This window comes from Nyctibius grandis, chromosome 25, assembly GCF_013368605.1.
Source record: "Nyctibius grandis isolate bNycGra1 chromosome 25, bNycGra1.pri, whole genome shotgun sequence".
In the NCBI taxonomy this organism is placed as follows: Eukaryota; Metazoa; Chordata; class Aves; order Nyctibiiformes; family Nyctibiidae; genus Nyctibius; species Nyctibius grandis.
Window position 1 is genome coordinate 102,128 of NC_090682.1, and position 22,028 is coordinate 124,155.

Sequence of the window (22,028 nt, forward strand, 5' to 3'; positions counted from 1 at the left end):
TTCTTTAATTTATGTTGAAAGAAATAAAATCTGAGATTTTATTTTCTGTTTAATTATCTGAGCACAGATTGACTATCAGAAATTAATTTCTTTAGCTGATTCCCAAGCTGTTTCTATTGAACTACTAAACAGGGAAGTCACTGTCCTAACTTTGTTGACAGAAAGTGGGCTCTTATAAATTTAATCACTTCCCTTATTTTTTAATTAAAATAAAAACTAAAAGGAAACCCAAAGGATTAATTCAAACAAACCTGTCTACTCTCTTGATATTTATAAAAATATGTTTTAGCAGATAATATAAAAGAAAGAACTTAGATACAAAACTTGCTTTAAGTAGTCCAAACATAAACCAGAAATCTTTACTCCTGAGAAAAAAAGGCTGCTTTCAGAGAAAAAGAAAAAAGATTAAAATCTAACAGTCTTCACACCATCATCAGAAAGCTATTTGATTCAGCTAACAATAACTGTCAACAGAAGCACAAGAGCCTCCCTGGAGCTGCTTCTGCCCCATACCATTTTCATACCAGTGTAATTCCATTGACATCTGTGAAGATTATCCTGGTTTACACCAGGATGTGGGACAAGAATCAGCCTCTGAACAGCCAGGCTATATTGAAGACACTAAGAAAGTTTCACACATTACAGCTGTGTGTGTTTTCTGATCTACGGTTTCAATAATAAGAATTACTATCTACTAGATATCAAAATAATTGTGCCCACTAGGGGGATTTTGCTTTTAATTTAGAGTACAGGCATTTTAGTGTGAGTCTATGAGAAGGGAAAAATATTTAAAAATAAAATATTGATCAGTCTCTTCCCTTCTGATAATCCCCATTTGTGATGTCTCTTATTCACATAAATATCAGGTGAGAATTGCCTGACACTGCTACCTTCTCCTCCTGGTGATGCCTACAGTATCCACAAATTAAAATCCAGGTTAGGGACAGGAACCGGACCAACTTTACATATTCATGGACTAAAGTTCTGCTAATAGCTCACAGAACTCTTTCTGCTTTTGTTTTGCGTGTGTTTCTTGATTTTCAGTGTGAATGTTTCTTATTCGTCAGTACAGAGTGCAAGTTTTAACAGATATGTATTTGTCCATAGTGTCTTGTTTCCATTATCTTTTCTGCACTACTTTTTGGATTTTCTGGTATACACCAGCATACAGTTTAAGTCATAAGTAAACCAGAATAGGGATGATTCTGTAAGAAGTATCAAATGCAGTAAATACATGCAAGTTCTACTAACTTGTTACATTTAACAGCTTCAATTTTTCCTGCTAAATTCCAAAAAGTAGACAAGAAAATGGAAAGTGAATGCAAAATGATGGTTGATGAACGGAAAGATGGATGGCTGAATGGGTACATTTATTTTACTGATTATATAGCAGCATGCCTGCATTATAATTTCTTCTTAGGTAAGATCTGACAGTATCTAAGCTTAACCAAGCTTAGAAAAGCTCCAACACCCACTAAATTCAATGAAAAGACTCCCAGTGATGTCAATGACTACTGATTCAGCCCCCTGTGAAACCCCAGTACACTCATATTTAGATGGAAATGGTTTTAGTTCCATTTCATCCCATTTAAACTAAGAGTAACCATGGTTCAAGACAAGTATCTGTGGTTTCTTTTTTAAGGACCACCTTCCCAACTCTGAGGCTGCAAAGAACAGAAATGCACAATCTGTCCAACTAACCAATGGAAGGGACCAACATTGGTCGAGACCTTTGTGGCACTGCACTGCCATGAGAGGACCTTAGCCCTGCATGCTCCACCCTTTCAGGCCATCCTGCAGATGATGGATTACCTAAAAGCTAAAAACAACAACAGAAAAAACAGGTTTGTAAGTTTACATGCATGGTAACATTATGGTTATATGGTTGGATATTAATCAGGTCAATCACATTTGGAAGCATAAGCTCTAAAGGCAACTAAACTTAGTTTTTAACTGAAAGGTCAGCTGAAAAGTAAATACTGTTGTCTGGCAAACCTGCAAAAGAAAAAATGGTTCCCTGATTTATGGCAGAGCTTTGTAACCAGCAGTCACACGTCAGAACAAAAAAAAAGAAAAGAATAATTTCTGAAATATTCTTTTGCCTTTGTTGCTGCTGCTAAAATGACTTTATAATCTCCTAAAGAGTAGTACAACCAGTCACGAGAGCTGTGGAGATTGGACTGCACTGAAAAGGCAAGCTTTTTTTTGTATTCAGCTGTATAGCTTTGTCCAGTTTGCAGCACGTGTACAAGTGTACATCCTTCTGTCTTTGAGCACCCTGCTTTTCCATAATGGCCTTCGGAGGTTAAAGCCTTTTAAAGGTCATTGAAACACGTAGAAGGGAATGTAGGCACACTTCGTCTCACATCACAGCTGTCTCTGTTCACTACCCTTGCAGAAAATGTTGCTATTTTAATAATTAAATGGTACTTTTAATGCTCTCTGAAGTTTGTCATGCAGTCATTGAGATTAATACAGCTTGGGCACCAATTTTAATGGGAGAAATTTTTAAGGATCATTTCAGCATAAACTGCTAGGCTAGAAGAGCAGGCAGCTGATTTCTGCACATTAGATTTGAGGTTTCCACTCTGGACTGTTGCAGACTGAGAGGGTAAAGAACTTGCCTTGGTCTCTAGGGAGCAGGGAAGCCTATGGATGCATCTATCAAAGCGTGGAGACTCTGCTATAGATTAATGGTCAGAAATGCAAATAGGCAAAATCACGCAGAGGCATCCTTGAAAGATATGGAATGGCCCTGGCCTCTCCCTTTGGAAGAAGCTGTTTGCTGCATTCCCATGCAGAGATGCAGTCTGCAACTTCAAAGGCAAGAAGAGATGGTCTAAAAAGGAAGCCAAAGTAGTGACGGTGCAGGATAAGGTAGAAAATGGAAATATGATGAAACTTGTGACTCCATAAATCTGGGTCACTGTCACACTCGGGGAGATTCTTGATTCTTGTCTGAAGATGTTTCATGATAAAGACTATAGCCTGAAAACTCTGGGAATGAGGTGAATAAAAACAACACGATGAAATGAATTCAACATTTAAAAAAAAAAAATAATAATGAAATATTTTTCCAGTTAAAATGCAGCTTATTTTTTTAAAGCAACATTTAGATGGGCAAAATAAAGAAAAACAATCTTTTGGAAAAATTATAGTTCAGCTAACCCCTAATTAAAATTTAGATTCAGTTGTCCCTTAATAAAAGCAGCCATTATTGTAATTCATTCTGTGGGAAAATCATTGTAAAGCAAATTAAACTGATTTCAGTGTGACACAAAAGAGGACTGTAAAGGAAAATGCAGAATAATAAACAAAAATGAATGGGGAGGAAAAAAAAAAAGGGGAAAAATGTAGCAGTTAAGTCCAAAAGATGGACTCTAAAAATTAATCCAGGGGAAAAAAAAAGAAAAAAAAAAGAATGAAAGAAAATAGACTGATTTGGCAATCATGTTAGAAGGAAGATTTATTTCACACACCAGAGAGTCTTCTGCATCTCTGTGGGATGGCTTTGCAAGTAGACCAGCTGCCCTAGAGTCAGCCATTTTTAAGTCGGTCTTCCAGCCTCCCTGAACATCTTCAGTAGACAAATTATCTGTTCTACTACATTTCTGAGTCTCATACTTTTTCTCATAACTGGGCTTGACCTGTTCACTCCTGGGCTCCACAAAAGAAGGACCCAGGTCACCAAAATCTTCTTCGATGCTGGTTTGTCTGGTTAAAGTTTTCCTGCGAGCAAGCAATGGCTTCATGCTTTTCCTGCAGGAACAGTTAGCAGTCTCTGCACAACAGCTAGATGCAACATTGGCAGAAACTGAATCGCAAGTATATCTGAAATTAAAACGAGATTCTTCTTCTTCACTTCCACAGTCTAGTCCACTGTCTGGGCTTCTCGATAAGGATCAGCTATATTTACATCCTTTGTCGTCTGCAGCAAAATCCTCCATGCCTGAAATTCTGTGCTTGGCTGGGTACCAGAAGTTGTGCTGCTGGTCTTGATTGTAGGGCCTAGGTGGTCTAGAGTCTCTAGCTAGTGTGGGATTCTTTTTATAGGGCATACCTAAACCCTGCTTGTACAGCTGTTCAGAGTATTCACCATCCTTTTCAGCTACTTCTGGAATACTGAAAAGCTTTTTACTGTGATGTATCTGCTGTGAAAAGTCAGGCTGTTCCAAAAAAGTGGCTTCAGTGGTCTTATTCTTATCGCACTCCTTAAGATTATGTAATGTTAAAAACCAGATAGGGAACAAATAGTGTGTGACAAAAATAAAATGGGAGGGAAAAGGGAGAAGGAAAGAAAAATAAAGACAGAATTAGTTTTAGAGTAATGGCAAACGTAAGACATGCAGCTTATTTAGTGAAAAGGATGTCACGCTTTGAATGAGAATCTGTGAAAAATAAAGACATGATTAAGAAGTTGCTGGGTGTCAGATACAACATGAGAGGTCAGTACAGACAACTGAGTGGTGCTCTTGAACAAGAATAAACCCATGCATTTAAAACAAAGCAATAAAAGCTGCATACAGGTTCCAGCATGGTGAATGACAATGGCATTAAAACATAGAACTAATGCTTAGTATGTTCCTTGCCCCATGCCAAATTGCTATTTAATTCTTCTTTGTAACCAGAACCCATATCTGAGAACGACAATTCTGTTCTAGCAAGCTTTCTTGCTTTGCATCTGTTAAAGCATCCTGTATGAGCAGCAAATACTCCCAAATCTCCTGCCAGAGGAGAGCTATTCTGCAGACGTCGTTAAGAGTTCTATTTTCCTTCATAAAATTGTAAAAAAAACCTGCACCATTTTTAAAGCTTGGCTTCCACAGAAAGAACCCTGAGAAGCAGGCTGCTCTCTGATGTCACTTGGTCTGCACTGTCATAAAATCTCTCATCTTAATCTTGTACCTACTTGATGAAACCAATATTTGAAAATCAGCCTGTTAGCAGAAGTAAGTAAAAGTCTCTGTTTATATCAGAAGTAGGTAAAAACTATCCCAGCTTGAATAAAGTAAGCATTCTGAACATGATAGATACATTTTGTAATTTTTCTATTACATTTACACAAAACACGGGTTGGTGTGACAGAAGAATCCTGTGCGGTATCTTTGTTAGACTCTGAGGAGAAACAAGAGAATAATGATGCAGGAGGTATGGGTTTTGATTGACATGGTTTATAGATTCTACACCATGGAGATCACCTCTCCTTGTACTTTACTCAATGCCCAGACCAGGCAGGTCTCTGGACACAACAGCACCCATAAATAACGACAGGATCATCTTGGAGACTTCAGCGATACCTCTCTTTCTGAGCATGTTAAACTTAACCGGGTTTTGGATGTCTTCCCCTTTCAGGCATTAGGAACTTTCCAAGTTACTTTATAACTATATTTGTTTCACCTGTTTTCATTCATTTAAAAAATGTGTGTCATACTTCTGAAACTTTTGAGACGAACTGCCACAGAAGTGGAAAAAAGTCAATTAATATGAACAAGGACAGTTTTGATTGGAGCTCTAAAATATCCCACATTTTAGAATGCTCAGATCAGGTAAGTGAGTTGAATCTTCCCTTGATCACCCATGTCAACCTCTGTTTTAGGGAACCATTGTAGGGAATAATAATCTCCAAATAGATACCTGCATGAAAATGTTTTCTTATAACTTGGGGGCATCTATTAACTCGGGAGAGAATACTCAATTACAGCTGCAAGGGCATGGCTGGAATACTTCCAGATGCAAGAGGAACAGGAATCTGATTACGTTATGGAAAAGTCAGGAAACGTGTTTTTCATAGTTTTGTTAATTACTGATATTGCAGAGTGAAACTGTATCTGGTGAAAGAGGCGGAAATTATTGTGCACTTTGGGATCAGAATCTGACCTGCATTTTATATCAGAAAACTTATCAACCTGGTGGGCCATATTCTTCAAATGAGACTCAGACACCCATGAGTCCTTCACCAGGAAGTATTCATATACTGAATTCCACTTCTGCAGAATGAGTCAACGAACCGTACCCTTCACATACACTACTCCATCAAGACAAGTATGCCTGCAGACTTTAACAGGCCTAAAATGATTTACTACACCAATTAAGGGTCTGGACCGTTCTTTTTAAATATCAACATTGGCAATGCTAATTTAAAACCAAGAAGTAAATATACTTTCTGATGCATAAAGAACAAGAACAGTCTAGGGATAATTCACTTTTTCCCAGAGGAAAGGGACAGAAGCAGCATGCAGAAGGATTTCAGTTTCAACCTTTATGTTAGCAGAATAATAGAAACACTAAATATTTTTTCGTTTGAAAAAGTATCTATCTCATTTCAGATAGTATCAGAATAAAAGAACTGAGTTTATAGTACATGAAAGCAGTTATAATAATGGTCAAAATTCTTGTATGCATGAGAAGATAGTATCGTTTTTTAGTGAAATAACAGCACATTGAAAGAAAAATCCAACTTTCTAAGAAAACACAATTTAGTATAATTGCTAGACACATAACAAGCAAATCCAGTTTACATGTACAAATACACTATGGGAAATATATATTCTGTATTGGGTAAGGTCAACATTCTACGTATCCTTTAATTGTTATACTAAAGTTGTCTTTCATGACGAATATCCCTGTGTAGTGTTAAAGCAATATTTCTGATAGGTATGTCCTATTCTCTCTGGTGATTCCATAATGATCAGAGCACAAGGATTTCTGATAACGCATTTATCAAAGCTGACCCAATTCCCTTTCTTACAAGCACGCTTTAAAGCCTGTGGAAGAGATGGGACTAGCACTGGAAACAGGGAAAAATTACTCAGACGTGAAAAATCTAAGTTGTTTTTTGTCTATATGTATGTATGTTTATATAAATATCCTTGTTCAGAAACAACTCATAGTCTGGATAGCACATGTAGTATATTGTTGTATAGACATGGGAAAGGTCCCCAGATACAGAACAGAAATTGCATCTTCAACAATTACATATAGGAAAATAGTAAATTAGTTAAAAGATTAGCTATCAAATAATGCAAAAAAAAAAGTAATATATGTATTAAAGTGGCCTTGGCATCATAAACAATGTTCATTCCAGTTCCAGGTCAATACGACAGCATGAGTTTTAATGGTCTGCAAAATTCACAATTGACTAAAAGAAATGCTTTGAAGGAAGAATCGAAATATGGAGGTACTCCTAAGTCTTCTCTGCAGTCACACTTAACTTAAGTGCATTGTGTGAAGTCACACTGACTCGCCGCCTTCCTCCATCCTCCAGCTGCATTTCAGAGTACAGCTCTTCCTCATCTTCTTCCATAATATCAGACAAGTCAGAACCTCTGCTGCTCTCTGTATGGTACTCTTCCCCATGGCAGTAGTGAGGCTAATTGACAGGGTGAGAGAGAAAAATCTTTACTGACTGCAAAGCCAAAAATCCTTGTATAACACCAATGAGTACTACAGCACTTCCTAGGTTTGAATATCGCACTAATAACCACATATAAATTACATCACATGGTTTGCTGCTGTGTTCTAGTGGAGACATCATGTACCAACTGGTTTTGCCCATTTATCCTCCCAATTCAAGAAATCCAATCTTAATCCCATAGGTGATACACAAAAGGATGTCTGCATTCACAGCACCAAATCTAGTTTTAGTCTTGATTAAATTCCTTGATTTAAGGAGGTCCTTCATGCATCAGTGGACTTGCTGACCAAATTGTAAAAGCCCTAGGATAATTCACATATCATCTGTTCTTCACATCTGTTTGTTACATCACATTGTAATTTAAAAGTGATCAGCATTTAATTCTTGCAGGATGTTACCATCACTGTATGATATAACTAGTTGATGGAATTTGAAGCTTTCATTCTCTTAAACATTGTAGGAATAGACTGGCTAAAACCTTAATTGTCTTTTAAAATCAGGTCAAATATTTCAAGTTCCTGTAGGTTTCCAATTAGTTGGAAGATAAGGAGGAAAAAGTATGTCCTACTGAACTGCTAATGTTAAATAGGAGTGGCCTCTGTTAAACATTACATGTAACAAATCAGATCATAAACCAAAGTCATTGTATTTCCAAGGACAAACTTTCAAATGCAGTCATCTGACTGTCAGATTGTGGTAGAATATTTGAAGAATCAAATATTTTAGAAGTACTAGAATGCTAGAAGTTACTACATTCCTTCCCCCAGCAATATTAATGAAGAAATGATTTCTGTGCTACCAGATCAATTCCCATAGCTATGTAACAGGCTGATATCAATCAATCCCAGCAATGAGAAGAAAATGTCTACAATAAGCAATTACTACAAAGTGAAGATAGATTTGCCCTCCAAAAGCAAGAGAGAAATTCTCCTCTTTTAATTTTTTGTTCTGGAGCTAAAAAGATTGTAGGGTGAAGCCTTTAGGAGTAATTCTTGGTGCCAAGCCCATAAATGTTTTCAGATCCTTCAGATATTATATTAGGATCATCTCAGAAAAAAATGCGACTGCAGTTGCACAATGTTTTTGGTTTCTTTTTGAAGTTAAAAGATCAGACAAATTCTTTTGCTTCATTTTTCACATCTAAACTTTGTGGCTCTTACAATAAGTTTTATTATTTTATCAGTTCCATTCCAGCAGAATCTTGGTCCTCTTTTTCATTGCTCTCAGCTGTATTCAAACAGACTTGGGGGTTGCACTGGCACAGTACTACGTAACTTACCCAACTGAGTGCACAGAAATAGGAGATATTATATAAGCAATAATTAAGCAAATGAGCAATAAAACTACAAATAGATATATCTCTGAAGCTATGAATTAAACATTTAATAACCAATTTATACTTAATACACTTTTAATTATATACAGATGTACAAATGCATCTCACCCACAAGCACATTTTGTAAGCACAACATGATTGCATGTATTCTAAAAATGGGAACCACTGTATGTGAAGATGGAACCAAATCAAATCCTGAAGTCACATATTTAGAACATTGGAAATTTGGAGCAATGTTTATACATTTACAAATGCTTGAACTTCTATGATAAACAGAATAAAAATTCCAGGAAGTCTCAGAACTGGTGCGAGAAGGAATGCTGTTGCTTGGACCCTTCAGTGTGGGAGGTCAGATATTTGGCTAACAAGATTATTTGACCATGCTAAGACATAAGAAAATATCTCTTTGCCACAATTTACATCTCTCTTGAAAGTAATTTAATAAATTACTTTATATTTTTCAGTGGGATCAGACTAAAAGCTGCACAGATGTGCAAAATCCTTCTGGCAACATCTTCCTATTCATCCCAGCATGCCAAGTATATACGGTGTAAGGTTTCTGCTTGTTAGGATTACAGGTTATGGAACAAAAATCCTTCCCCCTTCCCCTTTTTTCACAGCATGTTTTCATATGCAGTAGTAACACGTCATACAGAAAAAGCCCAGAGCCCAAACATGACATTCCAGTTACATTTGCTACCTCAGCTTCAGTTTTTTCAGTTTCCAGTGCTTAAGGCTTTTGCTTGGGATAACGATCTGTAGATGCATGGTGCCAAGCATTCAGTTCCCATTAGACAGTGTTATGCTCCAGTGCAGGGTCACCACCTTCACACTGCTGAGCTCTGCCTTCAGATGAGCCACCTCCTCCAGCACGAGCTTCATCTTTTGGGTTTGCTCTGTCAATAAAATGTGCAAGTTCCTGCAGGAACAGGAAAGTAAATCTTGTCAGAGCGCGGCCCATTCTCTCTGGAGAGCATCTGAGCTCAGCACGGAGGAGAGACACATGTTGTGAGTGCTTCCCCTCTGCACCAAGCTGAGGAAAGGGAAAGGCAGGAGGGAAGCACGGGAGCCCCGGCTGTTAGGAAAATGCAGGTAGCACGAGTTAGGCTGCCGCTTCTGCGCAGAACCAGTTTCAGCTCAGGAAACATCTCTTACCACAGGGCGTTCAGTTGCTGATAGGGTAAAACGGCCCATTCGAGCGTCCTCTGTGAGAGCTGCCCAGGCTTCCCAGGAGAGGCTTCCCATGGCAGAAGCTGCTGCTGCTTTGGGTCACCCTGTGTGGAAGCAGAAGAGCCCATGATTTATCCAGCCACTGTCAGCAAGGCTGCGTTGCAGGAGGTGCCTGCGCCACAAGAGTCACTGACCTCGCTCAGTGCCTTTGCCCGCGTCATCCATGCTGTCAGTGAGGTCCCGCAGAAAAAGACAGCTGCAACTCACATCAGCAAGAGACAGTTATTTTCCTGGGGTTGCTAGCGATCGCTGTATTGTCTCCTCCCTGTTGCCCTGGGGATGGAGCAGCAGGTTGGCTGAGGAGGTGGGGAACGTGGGGTGCAGAGAGAGGATGCGCCTCTGAGCGGGAGCCGTCAGCCCAGGCTTGAGGGGACTGTGCAGCCGTGATCTTCAGGTTTGCTCAGTGCCCCAGAGCTGTTCCCCATTTGCCCTCGCTAATTCAGTGAGCACCGAGACCAGGCTCCATGGGCTAGGAGAGGTACTTCTCCATGGGTCCCCCTGCACGGCCCCTCTGGGATCCCCAGTTCAGGCTTGGAAATGGCTACACCCTTCTCTCGCAGACTCAGCGAGCCATTTGGTCCAGTGGCCAGAGCAGCAGCGTGGCTGGGAGACTACCAGTTGTCCTGGCAGTCTCAGTCGCAGCCAACGACATACTGAGGAAGCACTTGGGCACGGCAGTGTCCGCACATAGTGGCCCAAAGGGAAAGCTGGCATCCAGCACAGCCGGGCTGTCACTCTCAGACATTTGCTCATGAAAACTCACCAAGAGCCACTGGGAGCAACAAGAAGATGACTTTCACGAGCCTCTTCTTCTGCAGGGCCATCTTTTGCCTGAAAAAGAGAGATTCCTGTCACTGTCAGTGATCCAAGTCTTGGGCAAACCCCTTCACAGGTGGATTTCCCTTTTCAGGCCCAAAAGCCACTGGTTCGGAAGCCCGCTGCTGACAGAGAGCAGACAGAGCAGCACCAAGGAAGAACACGATTTCGTTCTCTCGGCTGGAACCTCTCAGTGGCCGTTCGGGGAGGGGGCAAAGGCTGCTGTGCCCCACCACAGCCCCCCCCCCACCTCTTTGCTGGACGCTGGCGGTCTCCTGACCCCTCTCCTCCCCACACGGCTGCCCCACTAAGCCCCAGGACTGCGCCTTAACGTCCCGAGGGGGCCAGCCTCAGGTCCCGGGGGCTTGGCCTCCCCATGCAGCAGGGCTGGGCTCCGACCCCTGCAGCACGAGGCTCTGCCTCCCCAACAGCCCCTGCTGCACTTGGGCTTCTGGCCAGGAGAGCGAGCCGGGCTTTTAGCTGACACCCATCCCCACAGAGGGGGGCTTTGCAAGCCACAGGGCTTTTCTTCAGAAAACCTCTGCCTTCTTCCCCATGCTGCTGTGCACCCCACTGGCCCTGTTAGGACATGTCTGTGCTACCACCCTGACCTGATTCCCCGGGCAGGAGCAGCCCACTTCGTACCTGATTGTCTGGCAGAGGCTCAAACCCATGGCCTCCCCCGATGACCGTTGGTCGGCCTTTTTCCCCCTGGAGCCTTTGGAGGCCCCTTGACGTCTGTTCCGCCGGGCCCTTCTCCTCCCTATCTCTGGGCGAACGCAGTCGCCCGCTCAGCAGTTCCCCTCAGCCCAGCAGTGCCTGCCCAGCCAAAGCCAGCTCCAGCAGCTGCCCCTCAGCAGGATCACGCCTGCGCAGGGCAACAGCCACACAGCAAGTGTGGGCTCCTTCCCCGCGTGCCCCGGGGCTGTGCGGGTGGCCAGCTCTGACCTCGCAGTGGTGGCGGCTCTGACCTCGCAGTGGTGGCGGCTCTGACCTTGCAGTGGTGGCGGCTCTGACATTACTGTGGGGATCCCCAGGGCTGAGCAGGGCCGGGAGACCCTGTGGGCTCCCCTGGGGCAACACGGCTGCCGGCCTCCCAGGTGGTACAACCCCATGCCTGTGGCCCCCCGAGCCCTGCCACTATTCCGTGACAGCCGGCTGCCTGTCCTGTCCTGCCGGGCAGGGTTCCAGCTCTCCTGGGCACCTCTGGGAAACCAGCAAGGGTGCTGGAAAGGGGGCTTTGCCCTTGCCCCATCGGACAGCTGCTTCCGGCAGCATTTCTCCTCTCACAACCATTTTGTATGCCAAGAAGAAAAACTCAGTAGCCCAGATGTGCTGTGAAAGGCCCAGTAGTACATCTGGTTAACAAGGATCCTTTTTTTTTTGTTGCCCTCGCTGATTCTGCCCTGACTCTCCTGGTTCGCAATAGCAGCGTGCTCCTTCCTTGTCTTGCAGTGCCCTGCAGGGCCAAGGAGGGTCCCTGCACAGGGGGGCACAGGCTGCACTGAGGGCACTGTGCTGGGGGGTAGTATTGCAGCTAACGGAAAGAATCAAGAGCTGAAGTCAACAAGCTCTCCAAGCAAGGCTACAGGCCCATCTCCTGTGTGCTCCCCATGGAGCCTCTGCATCCTTGACCACAAACATCACTGTGAACAGTGCTGGACTTGGCACCTGCAGGACCATGGTACAGCACAGGGGGATGGTGAAAGGACTGACCGACGGGGGGGTTGCAGGGGGGCGCGTGGACAGCGTGTGGCAGAAGCGGGGCGACCAGTTGGGTTTTGCATGGACAGTGCCTGGCTGCATGTACGGAAGCAAATATGTTATAAAAAGGGGCTTTTTTTTTGTAATAAACAGCTTATGCTTGATTCCATTGGATCGTGTGCTGAGTCCTTTTCTCCACAGCATTGGCCATCACAGCCTGTGCCAGGGTCCCAGCATGGCAGCACGGGGACACAGGGCATATGGAGCACAGCCCCTCCATGTCTCTCAGGACCTCTGTGGTCCCCACAGCAGTCACAGAGAGACATCTCTGCCATATTGCCCCCCTGCCACAGCCCCACCTGTCCTGAGATAGTAGCAGGTCTTGTGCATCTTGCCCTTGAGGAGCTCTTGCCAGACAATGGTGTTACTGGAAAATAGTAACCAAGAAAACTCTCTGACCCCAATGACAGTTTAGAAGCCGACAGTGGTTTATTGCAGTGCTGGGTGCACGGGGGATCTCTGCTCCTGGCATGCACACCCGGGGACAAAAGCACACTTGTTATATACAGTATAGAAAAATGAATATTTAGACAACTCCGAGTAAAGCCCTCCTATTCCAAGAAACCTTACGCATATGCTAATACATTATGTAACTGTCTTTGCGCATGCGTACTAAATTGGGGAAGGGGTCTTGGGTGGTCCCTGAGGGTCTCTAGTGGTCGTAACCCCCCCCCAGTTATGCTGTCCGCTGTATGACCCCGCTTCTATGCAAGTGTGGTCGAGGCCTTTCTGCTGACACATGCAGGTGGCTCCAAGGAGAAGATCCTGTGCTGGTTCCTACAGGATTTATCTCTACTCCTGGTGCCAGAGCTGTGAATCAAGTCATTTAAGACACTACAAAGATGGTGTTCACAGTCTTGCTTATCTCTGGCCCTTCTCTGTAATTAGTGAGGAATTTAACAGAGCCCTTGGTTGGTGGGTTGTCATGCCAAGAGTGTGGGTGCCTTGTCATGCCAAGGGGGGTCTCAGGAAGTGGCAGGTTGGGCTAAAGCTTCTCTCCTCTCCTCCAGGTTTTGAGGTCCAGCAGGGCGGCTGGGCCTTTGGTGGAATGACACAGGGGATCAAGAGATCATAGAGTCATAGAATGGTTTGGGTTGGAAGGGACCTTAAAGACTATCTCGTTCCAACCCCCCGCCACGGGCAGGGACATCTTCCACCAGACCAGGTTGCTCCAAGCCCCATCTAACCTGGCCTTGAACACTGCCAGGGAGGGGGCAGCCACAGCTTCTCTGGGCAACCTGGGCCAGGGTCTCACCACCCTCACACCAAAGAATTTCTTCCTCAGGTCTCATCTCAGTCTCCCCTCTTTCAGTTTAAAACCATTCCCCCTCGCCCTGTCACTACTGGCCAGTGACAAGCCGTGCTGCTGTGGGCTGCAGGAAAGTAAGCGTGGCAGGCAGCTCTCAGGCAATCCCAATTCCTTCGGGGTCTGCTTTTTCCCTTTTGCCCTCTGCCTCCCTAAAGAAAAGCCTTCCACAGCGGGTGAACAAGCACAGCTTCTTTTGGGAGAAAGCCTAACTGAGGGGTAAACTTCTACAACAGTATTGGGGCCAGGGTGTGCTGAGCGTGAGCTGTCCTGCAGGCAGCAGCAGAGGCCAGGAGTGACGTTGTCCCCTTGGTACGCTCAGGGCACTCCCCTTCTGAAGGACACCATGGCACTGGGCTGGTTGTTGCAGCTTTAATCAAATGCAGCCATTTTTCTGAGGAGAGCTTCACCTCTCCCCAGCTTTGCAGGGCCAGCGGCACAGCGCCTGTAGGGTCCATCCCAGTGTCGGCTGAGCCTTTGGAGAGCTCAGTATCAGCAGAGTCTGAGCTGCCAGTGAACAGACTGAGGGTTTGCTGTCTTCCCCCAAGGGCTGGGGAGCTGTGACTGAGAGAGATGGAGCACATATGAAAACCCTCTGTCTGCAGACCCCCACCCAGGCATCCCCTCCAGACCATGCTAGCCCCACTCACCTCTTTCCCTCGTCAGGAGGGAGCAGGTGGGACAAACAGATCAACTGGAAGCTGCTGCTCAGGAGTACTCAAATGCCCCTGACATACTCCTCCGCCCCTGAAGCATTTCCCTGGAGCAGGGCACGGCAGCACCCTGCCCAAGCTCTGTCCCCTGCCCCACCAGCCCCAGCACACACAGCATTGCCCCTGTTCACTGTTGGTCTCCCTCAGCTTCTCCGAGCTCCAGTCCCTCAGGTGCAGCACGGCCAGCCCTAGGCACAGAGCTTCTGTCAGACCTCCCGCTCCCCAGCATGCTCCCAGCAGCACAGCCCCCGGCCCCACCAGCTCCGCTTCATGGCCTCCTCCCCACAGTAGGGTGACCCCAGGGAAGGACAGTACTCGAGGGGCGGTGGGACTGAGCAAGGCTGCCACCGAGCCCAACTACGTGGACAGGGGTGGGAGACACAGGTATTCAACTCTGCTCCTGCCCTGCATGCGCTGGAGAGAGCACGAGGGCGTGGGGCTGTCACAGACCCTCCCCAGCCGGCTGGACCAGTCCTTCCTCCCAGCACCCCACTCCCCCTTCACCCCCAGGTCGTTCCCATCTCACAGCCAGTAGCCCTGTGGGGACAAGTTTCAGAGGGAGCCGCAGGCTGAGGGGACCCTGTGGGTGCTGAGACCCCCTCCATCTCACTGCCAGGGCCAGGATGGGCCAGGGTCTCCTTCAGCACCCTGGGTTGGGGAGGGGAGAGGTACCTGGAGAAGGGCCCTTGGGGGCTCCTGGAGGGCAAGGACCCATGATGCAGCTCCAGGCTGTGGGCTCTGGGCAGTAGCAGGGCAGGTGAGGCACGGCTGCACATCCCACACCCCCAGGCACACGGGGCAGTCCTTGTCCAGCCTGGCCCTGGGGCTTCTTTCAGGGGCAGCTACAAGCAGACAGTGAAGCCACCCGGTGCTGAATGAGCTGCCCCTCTTTGCGGCTGCCTTCACGTGAGGTGTCCAGCCTCAGCTTGTCACCTGTGCTCCCCCCCGCCACCAATGGCAAAGAAGAGCAACTCCCCATGGCAATGCAGCCTCTTGTGTCCCAGAGCCCCAGCAAAGCTGCCACCCATGCAGACAGACCACAGCCTTGGGGGGCTCCTGTGGGAGGAAAGGGGGAGTCTGCAAGAAGGAGCGATGAGAATGAAGGAAAAGGTAAGAGATGGAACAATTAACGCTTGACTTGGAAGTGTGGATCTTTGCAGAACCAACACTTTATAAATAAAAGATGGAGAAGGTGTCTATAGACGATATATTCTGCATTGTACTTGTTCCTGAAAAAGATGATTCAGAACAATTCAAACCTAGCATGAGCAGTCAGTTAAGAGACCATCCCAAGGGAATGTAAGATGAGGTGCGACCTGTGTGGTTGACATAACCTCCATCAGCCATCCCCACAGCATGTCTCTGGGGACCCTGGCTGAGCTGCTGCTGCTGCTGGCTGGCCCCTGTGCTCATTGCAGCGAGCCCAGCCACAGGACTGCCCCAGCAGCAGGGCAGGCAGGGCAGGGGGAAGCAGGTGACAGGCAGCCAGAGCAGCCCCGGCCCACACGGGTGCGCTCCAAGGTGGCACCAGGGGAACAGGACCCTTGGGGGGGCCAGGGGAAGGCAGGGTGTCCCAGGCTTGCAGCACCCACAGGGGAGCTAGGTGGGGACGTGGGGTGGCCCTGTGGTGGAGGAACAGCAAGGGAAAGGACCAGAGGCGGGGGGAGCTTCAAGGTTCCCCTTCCCCAAGGAGAGGGATAGGGAAGGCAGGGGGGGTCAGGGCTGTCTGGGACTGATGGCAGGGCATGGGGGCCCCTGACTCTCCCCATCCCCAAGCACGTGGGAGCTTGGACCAGGTCCTTGAGGAGCTGATAGTTGAGCAAGGAGACGTGTGTTACCAGGGTCCCTGGGACACCTGGGAAAAGGGGGACCTTTCCAGCACAGCTGATGGTCATGTATGTACCCAAGGCTGGGGGTTGTCAGGAGAAGTCTGTCTGCAGGGCAGCTTGGCAGAGAGGCTGGGAACAGAGCCTGGCCCCAGCCAGGGCTGTACAGCAGGAGTTCCTTTCCCTCAGCCTCGGGGAAGTGGCAGTCCTGCCCTGGCATCACCCAGTCTCATACTGGGAGGAAGAAGAGGGAGGATGCGTCCTGTCCCATCTGAACCCCCTCCCTTTTCAGGCCAGGTGGCACCCGGCACCTCAGGTGTCAGCACTGTTGCTGAGAGTGGCCGGAGGCTCAGGGTGTCTCCCCTGGATGCAGCCCGCTCTGCCATGCACCCTTGGAGCCGTCCATCCTGCCAGCATCTAGGTGCCAATTAACACAAACCCCTCATTAATAATATCCTACACCCTCCCAGCTCGAGCCCCCCCACCTCAAAAGGAGGCTTCGCTGTCCCTCCAGCATCCCAAGGGTGGCTGTGGCCTCCCCGTATCCTGCAGCAGCAGGTCCTTGCTCCTCTGTGATCTTTGGGTCCTCACATGGCTGCTCCCCTCACAGCAGCTTGGCTATCCCAGCAGCAGCTGCCCTGACACCACAACAATGGTCTCCAGTCCTAGAGCCAGGCAGGAGATACCCCATCCCAGCCCCACCAGGACTATTCCAGTCCTGTACCCTGCCCCAGATTAGGCTCACCCAGGCTAGGGGGGGGAGTGCAGGGGCAGCAGAGGTGGGGGGTCCCAAATAGACATCCCTGCCAGAGAAGATCCCAAGACCAGAGGAGGGAGAGCCTCGTGCTGGAAAGAGGGAAAGAGAGAGAAGGGACAGGAGGGAGGCCCCCAGAACCAAAGCAGAAGGAGAAAGGAGTCAGCAAGAGAAAAGCCTCAAGGCTGGAGCAGGAGAGAGGAAGAACCGAAGGCAGGGTGACGAGCAGACCCCTCCAGCCAAACCGGCCAAGAAAGGCTCCCAGGCTGCCTGCCCACATCTCAGCTCAGTCTTGGCTGTTTGCGTTCCCTCCCCACATGTCCAGGCTCTTCTCCACCCACCTCAGGCAATCACGCATGTGGACTACACGGTCACTTGCCCTCCATGCCCTGGCTCTGGGACCCTATTCAGGGACTGGGACCAGTCTGGAGCACCCCAGTACGAGGCAGACACTGACACACGGGAGCAGGGACAAGGGCTAGGATGCAGGGCGGGGATCCTTCCCAGGGAGGGCTTCATGTACGTGGAAAGGGCTGTGGCCTAGGACATTCAGACCTTGATGCAGACAAACAGGGAGCCTGCAGTCCTGGAAGAGGACAGGGAGGCTGGATCCCCTGAGGACCCTGCTCAGCCCCAGAGTTGTGCAGCCATGGGTCTTTCCTTCCCCAGTGGGCACCCCTTGGATCCAACCTTGTTGGGCCACAACTGGCAGCCTTCCAGTCTCCATCGACTCCCAACACATGGGGCACTCTGCCTATGGCTGCCCCAAAACCAAAGCATCCCCCGACTCCCCTCCGCGTGCACCCCGGGGTCCTGGGCTCTCCTCCATGGACACCCTAGTCCCCCTCTCCCAGCGGTGCAGCCCTTGGTGGGCTTGGTGGCCAAGGCGTCCCCCTTGTCCTCGGACCCATTTCTCTGCAGCGTGCTGAAAAGAGCATAGCAGGTTCTTAGCGACTTTATTAGTTTGTTGCGTTTTTTTCCAACGCAGTAAATCCTTTCTACAGCAACAGGTTAGTTAAATCCGGTTTACACATTGCCTCTCGCCAGTGCTGCAGCCTTGATGCCTCCGTGACAAAACAAGGTTGAGCCCAGACAGGAAAATGCATTAAATTCCGCTGTGAGCAGGAAAAAAAGGAAAACCAACAAAGAACAAACCACCAGGGAAAACCAAACCGACCAACAAAACCAAGGTGAGGAACCGAAGGCGAGCACGGCCAGACCACCGCCAGGGTAACCACATGGCACCACTTGGACAAGAATGCAAGGGGGAATGAACCCAAAAAAGGTCAGGGACCGGACAAACCCTCATGTATATTATGTCTAGGTATTTTTGTATATAGCATCTGGAAGGACACACTGAGGAAACGAGAGATCGCAGCAGTATCTACAGCAAAAAGGAGCTACGTAGCTTTCAGAGTCACACTGAGGAGATGTACACGGCAGAACAAAATGGGGGACAAATGGGGACACTGGCGTTTCGGGGTGGGCATTCCATATGGGAGGGGCTGGACAGGGCACGGGTCTCAGGGCCAAAAGCCCCTGTACACGCGCTGGGAGCCCCAGGACCCCCGTGCCGCTCGCCAGGGAGCAGGGAGCGGGTCTGGGGGGCGAGTGCTTTCGGGTGGCTGGGTGGGACCTGCTCCCAGCAGGCTGGTTCTGCTCGCCCAGATGGTGGCACCCAGTGGGTCCCCTAAGGGTCCCCCACAGACCACCCACAAAGACCTGAGCGCCCGTCGCCAGAGCCGGGGGCTCCCTACCCCGGTGCAGGAGGAGCCGGGCTCTGCCGCCCGTGAGGTGGGCAGGGGCGGCAGCAGCGGCTGGGTGGCCGGCAGTGGGGTGACGCGATGGCGCAGCTCTCCACGCCGCGCGCGAGAGGCTGGATCCACCTGGAGCCGGTGCCCGGACGGGGCCCCGCAGCTCGGGGGGAGCCAAGCCCTTGAGAGACGCCTCGCTCGGTGCGCGGGCGAGATGCTGGGGGGGATGTGGATTTGGGGGGCCGCGGTGGGTCTGGCCAGCTTTGTGGGCAAAGCCAGAGGCTGGGGTGCTCCCCATGTCCCAGGGGTCACCCCACCCTGCCAGCACCCTGCGGGGCAGAGGGTGCTGAGGGCTCCCCAGCACTGCAGGGGAGCAGTGTCTCATCTTATTGCTAATGGCTCCACTGCAGCGACACCCACAGGCTGGGGCAAAACCGGAGGGGGGGATTTGCCACGTGACATCCCCAAACCTCTGAGGCCTGGCAGAGTCAGCCCGGGAGCTGGGAGTGGAACAGCTCCCCCTTCCCCACAGTGCATTTTTGGTGGCAGGTGGCGATTGTCCTTCTCGCAACAAAGGACCAAGGAAGTGCCACCACGGGTGAGAGCGTGGGCAGAGGCAGGGGGACCTCCATGCCACCCTCCTGCCCTGATGGCTTCTGGAGCAGGGCTGAGCCCTCTCCCCCTGCCCCGGGGCAGCCCTCAGGGTATATGACCAGGGCGAGGGGGCAGTTTGGGGGGCGATTTCTCATGATGCTCAGCCAGCTCCGGGGCAGCAGGTCCTGGGTGTGCTGGGGGATCCCACACTAGCTCTCCCCAGGGAGGGCCAGCAGGGAGAAATGGGAGCTGCAGCCCCAGGAAGGGTCCAGTGACTCTTCCCTGTCTTTCTTCTGACTTGGCCAGCCATCAGTTGACCTTGGGGGAACCAACTTACCTCCTGTGTCCTCTCCACGTCCTGCTGTCCTGCCCACAGCCCCATCCCGTCCCAACCTCACCACCCTGCCCCTGCTGCCCCATCCTGACCCCGTCCCCCTGCCACCCACCCTCCCAAGCCAGGGCCAAGCCAATGCTAGGGAGGGTGAGGACAGATGCAGAACCACGTGTGACTGCTGGGTGAAGCCAGGAGCTGGAGCTGGGAGGCAGTGAAGCAAAGCCCCTCTCCTCCTTCTCTGGTACCAGCCAAGGGGATGAGGCCGATGGCAAGGACGACAAATGGACCCCGAAGGAGCGAGGGCCCTGGTGGAGGACATCCACGGGGTGGGTGGGTGCTGGCGGGATGCTGGCGGATGGGAGATGGCTCTGGAGAAGACGTCGGTGGCAGGCGTGGCCCTCAGCACGACACCTCCAGGGTGTGGTTGATCTGCCCCATGGCCTCGGTGCTCTCCGAGTGGGTGCAGGCACGCGGGCGGGTGCCCTCCACGGAGCTGGCGCTGGTGAGAGAGGCCATGCAGGAGCGTGCCAGGCGAGTCATGCTGGCGGATGGCACTGCACGGGCACAGAGAGACGGCCGGGGGGCTCAGCTGCCTCCAGCAGAACCTGGCACGGCCTTGCCTCACGCGAGCAAAGCTGCCGGTCCCGCTCCACGGTGGGAATGACCCCGGGCACAAGCTTGCAGCACGCGGTGCTCTGACACCATGAGCAGCTCCAGGCTGGCAAGGGACAGCGGGGCAGGGACGGGGCGCCCTGGGGCAGGCTGCACACCGGGCACGCGACCGCTGGGCACGAGGCAGCGGAGAACCCCAGCCGCCACGCTCCGGGGAAGGGGTGAGCAGGGACGGGGGCTCTCCTGGGTCCCCAAGGTGTGCAGGGAAGGTGACACCCTCCTCCAGCCAGGACGCCCAGCGGGCACAGCTCCTGGCCAGCTGGAGGAGGGCACACTGGGCACGCTGTGCCTGCATGGGGGGGCCTTCTCCAAACGCCATTTCTTAGCCGCCAGCGCCCGGTGCCATCTCAGGCAAAGCAGAGCGAGGCAGAGGGCACCCGGCTGGGAAGGGCCAGCCCCACAGCCAGGCTGCTCCCAACGGTGCCCAGGCAGCTCAGGGCACAGGCCAGGCAGGCACCATGCAGCAGCGGGCATGGGCCCAGCAGTGCTGAGCGGTACCTGCACCTCCGCTCAGACTCCGGTCCTTCAGGTGGGCGACTGGCAGGGGTGGAGCGGGAGAAGGGCAGGGAGGGCAGAGAGAGAGCGTCAGCTGTCCTGGCCGCTCCGTGGGGCCAGGAGCCCCCGCCCAGCCCCACGTGTGCGTGCACACAGACCTGCACGTGTGCGCACAGGCCTGCACGCACACAGACACACGTGCACGTGCATAGGGACGTGCAAACACACACACGTGTGTACCGGGACCTTCACACGCGTGCACACACAGACCTGCACACACACACCCCTACACACGTGTGCTCAGGGACCTACACACACACATATGCACAGAGACCTGCACACACACACCCCTACACATGTGTGCTCAGGGACCTACACACACACGTATGCACACAGACCTGTGCACATGGACTCTGCACGTCTGTGTGCACACACAGCCCCTGCTTGTGCATGCCCACACGCATGTAAGTGTGCATGCATGCACAGAGACCCTGTATGCACATGGATGTACACAGAGAGCCCTTGCACACATGTCTGCGAGCACACAGCCTCACACCCCTACGAGTGCATGGACAGACATCTTGCACACCAGCACGGACACACGCGCAGCTCTCCATGAGGACGGGCACGCGGGGCTGCCGGGCTCCTCTCCCGCGGGAGGGTCAGCACACGCGCACACGGGCACACACGCATGTGCCCACGCCAGCCCCGTGCCCGCCCCGGCACCCACTGTAGCCCATGCCTTGCAGGAAGTACTTGAAGGCTTCGGTCAGCTTGCCGGGCTGCAGGGAGAGAGCAGGCTGAGCTGAGGCAGCACCGGGGCCGAGATCCCCGCTCAGCCCTCAGCCACCTCTGGTAGCCCCTGCGCAAGACCCCTAGGCCCACCTCAGCCCACCCCCTGCCAGCCAGGGCCAGCACCAGTGCATGTCTCAGGGCCCAGTATACCCAGTTAACTGGGGAAATTGTGGGGGCTCACCTGTGTGACTTGGGGCAGCCCCCCAGAGTCAGCCATCTGCAGAG

At 50.3% G+C, this 22,028-nt stretch overlaps 1 protein-coding gene across 1 annotated transcript in view; it reads right to left on the minus strand.

The window, feature by feature from the left end:
* LOC137673522 (RIMS-binding protein 2-like) overlaps positions 1-19,889 on the minus strand; it is a 35,995-nt gene extending 16,106 nt beyond the window's left edge. The window contains 4 exon segments of the mRNA XM_068418368.1: positions 1,702-1,819; positions 3,480-4,211; positions 7,205-7,369; positions 19,845-19,889. Of these exon segments, the coding sequence (XP_068274469.1) occupies positions 1,702-1,819; positions 3,480-4,211; positions 7,205-7,369; positions 19,845-19,889 (1,060 nt within the window).
* Positions 19,890-22,028: the final 2,139 nt, after the last annotated feature.